Source organism: Muscardinus avellanarius (assembly GCF_963383645.1).
Source record: "Muscardinus avellanarius genome assembly, chromosome: 5".
In the NCBI taxonomy this organism is placed as follows: domain Eukaryota; kingdom Metazoa; phylum Chordata; class Mammalia; order Rodentia; family Gliridae; genus Muscardinus; species Muscardinus avellanarius.
The window spans coordinates 12,488,955-12,498,576 of NC_137790.1; the positions used below are offsets into that span (position 1 = coordinate 12,488,955).

General features: G+C 42.4%; 1 protein-coding gene across 1 annotated transcript; it reads left to right on the forward strand.

Moving 5' to 3' along the window:
• Positions 1-2,446: 2,446 nt before the first annotated feature.
• On the forward strand, positions 2,447-3,115 carry EPCIP (exosomal polycystin 1 interacting protein; the record flags this gene model as incomplete). Its single annotated transcript, XM_080696131.1, has 1 exon — positions 2,447-3,115. The coding sequence occupies exon 1, from the start codon at positions 2,456-2,458 to the stop codon at positions 3,113-3,115; it is 660 nt and encodes a 219-aa protein (XP_080552257.1). The 5' UTR covers positions 2,447-2,455.
• Between the last annotated feature and the right edge of the window lie 6,507 nt (positions 3,116-9,622).

The following is a 9,622-nucleotide window of genomic DNA, read 5'->3' on the forward strand; positions in this document are numbered from 1 at the left end:
TCCAGTAGGCAGGAACCGCCTGAGTCCAGCAGGGGCCTGGCTGTGGAAAGTGGCTTGCAAATCCCTTTGGAGATTCTAGTCTCACGTGTTCTAGTGAATCAAGATCCTAACCCCTTCTGATCCTTTTCCTCCTCCCTGCAAACAGTATTAGTGCCTCCAAAGAGTATCAGTGCTGAAAGGAGGAGACATTTTCTCAGGGGTGTGGGTTCATGCATAGAGACTCCTCCCTCCCTTCCTTTAGGTTGGGGTTCCAGAGGGACAATGGCATTGACGGTATTACTAGTCCTGGGAAGAGAAGCTCACCGGGACATGAAGTCCCAGAAACCTGTGATGGAATCTGGGACACCTGATCAGCTAAAATTATCTTATAATTAATAAATGGTTCCCTGTTCCTTGCTAAGGAGGGTAGTCACCAACACATTCTAACACTATTTAAAACCCGTAAGCCTCCTGATCAGGGAGAACTCTGGCTTCCCACATTTCTCAAAGCTATTTTTTTTTATTACAAAATGTACCTGTTAATAAATCCTTTAAGAAAATCTTGTGTCAACTTCAAAATAAACACAAAACACTATAAACCACATTATCCAGCCCCACAAATGGAATTTAACCTGTCTCTCCACTATGTTCGTATAACCATCTCTGAGTTCAGCCTTGTTGGTCTTCTTCCTTTGAGTATAATCCCTTGGAGGGCAGGATGCGGGTCTTGTTTTTAGCTTTGCCTCTCTTGGGTCTCACTGCTTTTTTGGGCCACTTTGTGCATTTCAGCGTTGCCTTGCACTGTAGTGCTGTCTGTCTGCCCAGTCCCTTTCCTGCTTCACCACCCTCTTGGGACACTATTCCAGCCTTTCATCTGTTGTGCCCCATTCCTTCCTGTAGGCTCTACTCTAGGCTCTCCTGGTCACAGTCTTGGCCCATGTATCCCACTACCTATGGTGTTCAGAAAACACAGATGAACTGAATTGTATTGTTTGGGCTCTGTCTTCAGTTGTCAGGAAACTCAGGAGAAATGCGATTCTTTGCCTGTCTTTTCCAATGACACCATAAGAGAGTCCACTCATCTATAACAGACCCGGCACTGTAGGACTTTCCTTCCAAAACTGGACATCAGAATGACTCTTTGAAATACAAATGCTTTTGTTGGGCGTGGTGGCTCATGCTTGTAATCCCAACACTTGGGAGGCTGTAGACAGGAGGACTGCAGGTTAGTGAGGCCCTCTGCAACTTAATGAGACCTTGTCTCAAAATAAAGAATAAAAATATGGCTGGGGTATAGCTCGGAGGTAGAATGTCCCTGGGTTCAATCCCCAGTACTGAAAAAAAAAATTACAAGTGCTTTCTTATCCTATTTAGTTCACTTATTAGTGCTCATAGATTGCTTAGTTTGGGGCCCCATGATAAATTATTTGATAAAAATCAATTCATAAAATTTGCTTTGGAAAAAAATTCTTTTGGGATAGGACTAGATAAATCAAAAGAACTGAGATTGATATTAGTGGGTGATTAATCTATTAATATTCATTGTCTATTAATGTAATCACAACTGACTGATACACAAGTACATTTGTAGAGGGCCAGGAAAAAGGCTGAATAGACCCGTAAATAGAATACGATGCTCAGGGCTGGGGTGCAAGGCACGTGTGTCTAGTAGAAAAAGAAGTTCACCATTAACTAAATGTTTCATTTATGACATTAACAACAAGCTGTCTTCTTTAATAGTCAGGGTGTGGGTAGCTGAACCTTACCAGGAACTGTTTGCCTCCTGAATTCCAGGAAGTCAACTATCGAGGGGGAGTAGGGCATGAGTATATTTAGGGCTAACAGGTACTAAATACTAATAATCGAGTGTTTGGAGGATGTGCCCATTCAAATAACTTCCAATCCCTGCCCACAGATAGAACGCAGTAGGTATATCTGCTTTCTCTTTGCAGGTTAATCTCGCTGTCAGCAGACTTCAGTGTCAGTTGAACAGAGTTAGAGATCAGACTTCTGCTTCTCATGAAGGTCTGAGATAGCATTATTGCCTGTGTTAATTAATTAAGAATGGCAAGAGAGGAAAATTTACCACTGGAAACTTCAGGGCTCCTTTTGGATAAACTGTCTCCCTCCCTCTGTCCCTCCCTTCCTTCTTTCTTTTTTGGAGGTACTTGAGGATGGAACCCAGGGGCATTCTACCTCAGAGCTACACCCCCAGCCCTATTTTTCATTCATTCTTTTGAAACAGAGTCTGAGTTGCAAAAGGCCTCAGTAAGTAGCTGAGGCCGGCCGCGAACCGAGATCCTTTTGTCTCAGCCTCCCGCAGGCTGGGATTACAAGTGTGCGCCACCATGCCCAGCTACACTGTGTGTTTCAGATGAGAGGCCCTGATGACAAAGCTGAGTATTTTCTTTCAGGTGAGTTCCAATGAATTGCCTCATGAAGGAGAAATGAAACACGCTAGCCACACCAGACAAGAATGGCACCCACTTCCCGACACTGCTTCCTTCTGATCGGTGTGCTGGGCATCTTTGCACTTGACCGCGTCACCAAAGGTCACAAGAATGGCACGCTGATTTTCACAAAGGACAACACCATCCGGAAGTGCAGTTGCTCTGCAGACATCAGGGACTGTGACTACAGTCTGGCCAACCTGCTGTGCAGCTGTAAAACTGTTCTGCATTTTGCCGCAGAGCCAGCCAGCTACAGCGGCCATCTGACCATCTGGTTCACGGACACAGCAGTGCTGGGTCGCCTGCTCAACTTCACGCGCGTCAGGGACCTGAAGCTTTCCCTGTGCAGCTCCAACGCTCTCCCCGCCCAGTACCTAGCTATCTGTGGGTTGAAGAGGCTTCGCATCAACGCAGAGGCCAAGCATCCCTTCCCAGAGCAGAGCTTACTCATCCAGAGCACTGGTGACAGAGACTCCAAAGAGAAGCCTGTGTCGTTACACAGAGACTGGCAAACATGTATGTACATCTCCTTCTTGGACATGGCTCTTTTCAACAGGGACTCATCCTTGAAAGCATATAGCGTCAAAAACATCACCAGCATTGCCAATGACTTTCCAGATTTTTCTTACTTTAAAACCTTCACAAGGCCAAGCAATGAGAGCTATGTTGTCACGGTCATTTACTAACCTTGTAACTGCGTCCCGCCTCTGGGAATGTTGACAACTGATGGATCTTTTCAACAAGGCATTGGGAATGAGGCCATCAGATAGGTATCCCTATTCACACAACTCCTCCTCCCAAACCCCATTGGCCACAGAGACACATGTAAATAACCAGCTCTCTCTGTTCTGCTCAAACTCAACAAGAAACGGATCTAGATTCAGCCAAGAGACCTGTCATGAGGGCCGGCTAGAGCCCCGTCACTGGAACTATGGAGTGATATCAGACCACAAGTGGAGAAAGCAGGACATGCCAGAGACTTTGTACTGGGGCTATGTACAAGGCATGACGCTAAGAAAGGTATCTTCTTTAGAATAGAGTAGTCCCCCCTTATCTGTGGGGGTTACATTCCAAGATCTTCAGTGGATGCCTGAAACAGCAGATAGTACTGTGTTTTCTCCTCTGCGTACATTCCCACAATAGTTGAATTTATAAATTGGGGGAACTATGAGATTAACAGCAATAACTAATAATAAGATAGAACAATTATAACAATATACTGTAATAAAAGTTATGTGCCGGGCATGGTGGCACACACTTGTAATCCCAGCATTCGGGAGGCTGAGACTGGAAGATTGCGGTTAGCGGACAGCCTCAGCTACTTAGTGAGGCCCTCTGCAACTCAGTGAGACCCGGTTTCAAAATAAAGAATTAAAAAAATAGGCAAGGGGTGTATCTCAGAGGTCAAATGCCCCTGGGTTCCATCCCCAGACCCTCAAAATAATAAAATAAAAATAAAAAATATAAATAAATAAAAGTTATGTGAGTACGTGTGCTCCTTGCCTCTCTCACAGTATCTGCTGTTCTGTGCTGACCCTCCTCCTTGTGATGATGTGAAGAGATACTCACAGGGAGCACTGACCAGAGGACAGTGTGAGGTTTCATTGTGCTACTTGGGACAGCTTGGAATTTAAAACTTCTGAATATTTTCTGAAAATTTCCATTTAATATTGTGAGACTGTGGTTCAGTGCCAGTAACTGAAACCATAGAAAACAAAACTCTGGATAAGGGAGGAATTGGATAGCCTTAAGTTCTTTTTTTCTTCTCCTCCTTCTCCTTCTCCTTCTCCTCCTTCTTCCTTCTTCCTTCCTCCTTCCTCCCTCCTCCTCCTCCTCCTCCTCCTCCTCCTCCTCCTCCTCCTCCTCCTCCTCCTCCTGCCTCTGCTAAGGGGAATAGGATAGCCTTAAGTCCTCCTCCTCCTCCTCCTCCTCCTCCTCCTCCTCCTGCCTCTGCTAAGAGGAATAGGATAGCCTTAAGTTCTCCTCCTCCTCCTCCTCCTCCTCCTGCCCCTGCTAAGGGGAATAGGATAGCTTTAAGTCGTCGTCGTCGTCCTCCTCCTCCCCTCCTCCTCCTCCTCCTCCTCCTCCTCCTCCTCCTCCTCCTCCTCCTCCTCCTCCTCCTCCTCTTCTTCTTCTTCTTCTTCTTCTTCTTCTTCTTCTTCTTCTTCTTCTTCTTCAGTTTTGTGACATTTCCTGGAATTCCCCTAAGTCAAGATGATAGATTTCAGGGGTTTCAAAACTGTGAATTCCGCAAAATGATTAGGTTCTCTAAGACTGATATTTCCCAAATACCTTGCTAAGAACAGATGCATTGAGAAGTGGGAGTTTTGAGAGTCTACTGATAGAGGGCAAGGATCAGAAGTAGATAGGAACAGGCAGGGCCTTGGCACCAAATGAGGACACCAGGGTTCTGAAGAGGGGATGCAGACGTGAAAATCTGAGTACAGAGAAGATTGCATATACTACATCTCAAAATGTTAGAGACACAGAGCACAGCCTAACCCCAGGGACCTTTTTGTCTAGCCCTTCTTTCTCATGTCCTCCTCTTTCTTTGCATCTTCTTTGTCCCCACTCTTCCAGTTCCTCTTTTTATCTTCTCATTTTCTTCTTCCTCTCTTTTTCTTTTGCTCCAGGAATCAGAAGTAGTAGATCAATCAGAATTAGATCAATAGCAGTAGAACTATTAAACTACATTAGGGGCTAGCCTGGGAATCTAATTATTACGTATAACATTATTCACATGGGTAAAGGTGCTGAAATCATTAATAGATCATCTTTTCCTTCTTTCTTTTTTTCTTCCTTCCTTTTTTATTTTGGTGCTGGGGATTGAGCCCAGAACATAAGGTTTACCACTGACCTACATCCCTAGCTCCTGGTAAAATTTAGTTTTTAGATAATTTACAGAACTTCTGGTGATCAGTCCATTTGGAAGTATAAGATTAGAAAGTTATGACACTTTATATGACATGGTTAACACCAAGTGGTATTGTGTGTGTTGATAAGAAACCAAAGTGATATATTATTATTATTATTTATTTATTTTTTGTGGTACTGGGGTTCCTGGAAGCCCTTCTACCTCCGGGCTACACTCCCAGACACCTATTTTGTATTTTTATTTGGAAACAGGGTCTCTTAAGCCAGCGCGCCTGGCTTCGAACCTGCGAGATCCTCCTGTCTCTGCCTCCCAAGCGCGGGGATTACAAGCGTGCGCCACCACGCCCGGCTAATATATTATTTTAAAAATTAAATTGGTTCACCATTGTACCAAGAAACTTCCCCTTCTGGAGACCTAATTTGCCATTAAAGTAGAATATGAAGAATCCATGACAGTTGTGGTACACCTCTAAATTTAGAATGCAACAAAGTCGAAACATTGTTGCCCTTGTGATACCACGTGACAAGACACTTAGTTTTACTATGAAATGACTGAAGTCTCTAAAGACCACATTCCTCACCTTGTTCCTCCTTTCAGGATAACAGAAATAGCCTGAAATTTCTACATTTGCTTAACTGGTGGGGGATTTGGCCCTTCAGGCTAATTAGTATGAGTCCAGAAAGTCAGTGTTTAAATTAGGCCTAGTATGTAAATTAGACCAGTATGAATTTTAATAGAAAAACTTAATGACCTCATTACTGACACTGTACTTCAGAGGTAACATGAAAAGTGACAGAAAAAGATGAGGGAGGAAGAGGATACAGAAGCAAGAAAGATGTAAGTGAAAAGAAATAAAATATATTTACTGTGATAAGTTACTGAAAATGGAACAAGTTGAATTTAATGGGTATTTCTTAATAATGTATAAAATTGTGATGATAACAATTATGGGTAACTTATAATGCTTTCCATTTAGCTTTTAATAGTTTCAAATCCTTTTCACTTACATTTTATCTGATTCTTATGAGAAATAATTGTGGATTAATGGGATTTAAACCAATAGAAAGTGAAAACTAATTGAGTTGTAAATCAAGCTTGAGGTTTTCCAATTTCTGTGTGTGTGTGTGTGTGTGTGTGTGTGTGTGTGTGTGTGTGTTACTTGAGATTGAACCCAGGGGCATTCTACCTCCAAGCTACACTCCAGCCCTATTTTTTGTTTTAACGCAGGGTCTCTCTATATTTCTGAGAGTCTCACTATGTTTCTGAGGCTGCCCTTGGACCTGTGATCCTGCTGTTTCAGCCTCTCAAGACCTGGGATTACAGGTATGTGCCACCACACCTATCTGGATTTCCAGATTTTTGAACTGAAAATGTGGTTTGAGTTGTGCTGTTGTGGGATAAATAAGGGAGAGAAAATCCAAAGCACAGACATGGGGATAAATGGCATTTGGCACTCTGTCCAAAGGTGGGGACAGCAGTGTTGTGGGTATGGTGGTACACTAACAGTGTACAGGTGTGTGGCACACACCTGTAATCTCAGTACTTGGGAGGCTGAGACACGAGGATTGCAGGTTCAAAACCAGCCTCAGCAATTTAGTGAGGCTCTCAGCAACCTAGTGAGACCTTGTTTCCGAAAAAGAAATAAATTGGGCTGAGGGTATAGCTTGGAGGTAGAAGGCCTCTGGGTTCAATCCCTAGTACCACAAACAAACAAAAAAAAAGAAGATAAAAGAAAAGAAAGTAGGCGTTGCTATTTTTTTTTTTTTTTTTGGTGGTACTGGGGTTCCTGGAAGCCCTTCTACCTCTGGGCTACACTCCCAGACCTATTTTTTACATTTTTATTTGGAAACAGGGTCTCCTAAGCCAGCGCGAGTGGCTGGCTTCGAACCTGCGTGATCCTCCTGTCTCCGCCTCCCAAGCGCGGGGATTACAAGCATGTGCCACCACGCCCGATGGCATTGCTATTTTTGTTTTTATCTTGGCCATACAGCTTTTAGGTATATTAACCATCCATTGTGAATGTAATATAAATATCATATTGGTAGTATGGTTCTGAATTAGTCTTTCAAATAGTAACACTAGAAGATGTAAGACTGGTAAAGATGTAAGAACTTGATAAAATAATATCAACTGCACATTTTACATGAGATGTCCTCAGACATCTTTATTAAAGATGTCTTTTTAAAAGACATCTCCATTAATAAACTATCTTTTATTAAAGACACCCTGAAATGATTAAAAATAAATAAATAAATAATTGCCACAAAAAAGACCCCCTGGAGCTGTTAATTGTTAATCATCTTGCAGGAAAATGTTCTGCCTCAGTCCTGGAAAACTTTGCACATTTCCTAATGATAAAGATACTTGAATAGCCATTGGTACACATTGCCAATTTTTTTCTCTAAATAGCAACTTAAACAACCTCTGGATCTTTTAAACCTGGATTGACTCATTATTAATGATAAGATAGGAAGGATGTCTCTTTGGGAGGATGAGATAGGATGATCACAGGTTTGCAGCCAGCCTCAGCTACTTAGTGAGGCCCTCTCAACTTACTGAGACCTTGTTTCAAAATAAAGAGTAAAGAATAGGGCTGGGGGTGTGGCTCAGAGGTACAATGCCTCTGGGTTCAATTCCCAGTACTGCGAAAAAGAAAAAGAAGAAGAAGAAAAAAAGATGGTCTCATGAATTAGAATCAATGGCTAACTTTTAATTGAATAGAGTTTGAAAAAATGATATATTGTTTCACAATGTGTGATATGTGAGGGCCTCACATAGTTTACCAATGAGCTATACCTCCACCCTAAAAACTTTTCTGACATTTTTTTCACCAAGGCCTGTCACATAGGCCCATCCCTCCACAGAGGGATGGAGGCATTTGTCTCTATTTGCAGGTTGCTTGCAATAACTACAACCTTGGCAGAAGAAGGCTGTTCTCACCTTCCTGCTGTTTTTTGTTTGTTTTTGTTTGTTTGTTTTTTGGTGGTACTGGGGATGGAATACAGGGGCCTTCTACCTCGGGGTTACACTCCCAGACCTTTTTTTTATATTTTTTATTTTGAAACAGGGTCTCTTAAGCCAGCAGAAGCTGGCTTTGAACCTGCATGATCCTCCTGTCTCAGCCTCCCAAGCGTGGGGATTACAAGCGTGCGCCACCATGCCTGGCTTCCTTCCTGTTGTTTAAATGTCTACTTCTGGGGATATCTGTGTGTGGATAGCTTTTTTTTTTTTTTTTTTTTTTTTTTTTTTTTTTTTGCAATTCTAGGAATTGAGTCCAGGGTCATTCCACCACCGAGCAACACGCCCCAGCCCTATTTATTCTTTATTTTGAAACAGGGTCTCACTGAGTTGCAGAGGGCCTCACTAGTTAGCTTGTGGATAGCTTTTAAGGGAAAATGCCCTCTTTGCTTAGTAAAAACTATAGCTGAAGAGTATTAAGCTGGTAAATTTTAAAATAAACTTGCATAATTTTCAGGAATAAAGTTAACAATAACATAAAGTTAAGATAGCTTAGTTGTTTTGTTAGAATTCTTTAGTCCTAAAGTTTTTGAGTTCTAGGGTTTTATTGGAAATAAAGTAAAAATAAAGTGTTCACCATTTTAAGTAAACACATTAAAATAAAATATCACTAATAATAGCGAAAAGTGTATGCAGTGGTACATACTTGTAATCTCAGTACTTTGGGGGATGAAACAGGAGGATCACCGATTAGAGGCTACCACATGACCTTGTTTCAAAATAAAAAATAAAATAGGGCTGGGGGTGTAGCTCTGAGGTAGAATGCATCCAGTACCCCCCTACACAATAACAAATCAAAAGGACATTTATTATAAGGATTTCAGGGGTATCTAAGGGACCTCACAGACAGGAATGCAGACCATCTTCAGGAATCGTGGCCAACAAGAATCTGGAAAGATACTAGAATCCCACATGGCATCCTCTGTCATCTGCTGTCTCCACACCTGCTTTCTTCTGTCCTGCCATGCGCACTAGTCTTTTTGGGTCCTCAAATGACACTGTAATATGTGGCTTTCCTATAGTTTTGGAGTTCATTATAAGTCTAGCCATTGTCTCTGTTTCCAGTGCAGCATCCTGGGAAAATCGGATTGGTCCACTTTGGGTCAGTCAGTACAGTAACCCAGCCTTGGCCCAGTCAGGACAGTGTAACCTGGCGTTCTGCCTCCTGGGGAGGAGAAGGTGCCCTTCTCCCTAGGGCAGGCAATTCCCAGTGATGGATAGTGAATAGGAGGTATCTATTGCTACTTTAAGAACTGACCTACTTCAATAATTTGTAACAAATAAACTGAGGTCATATTTT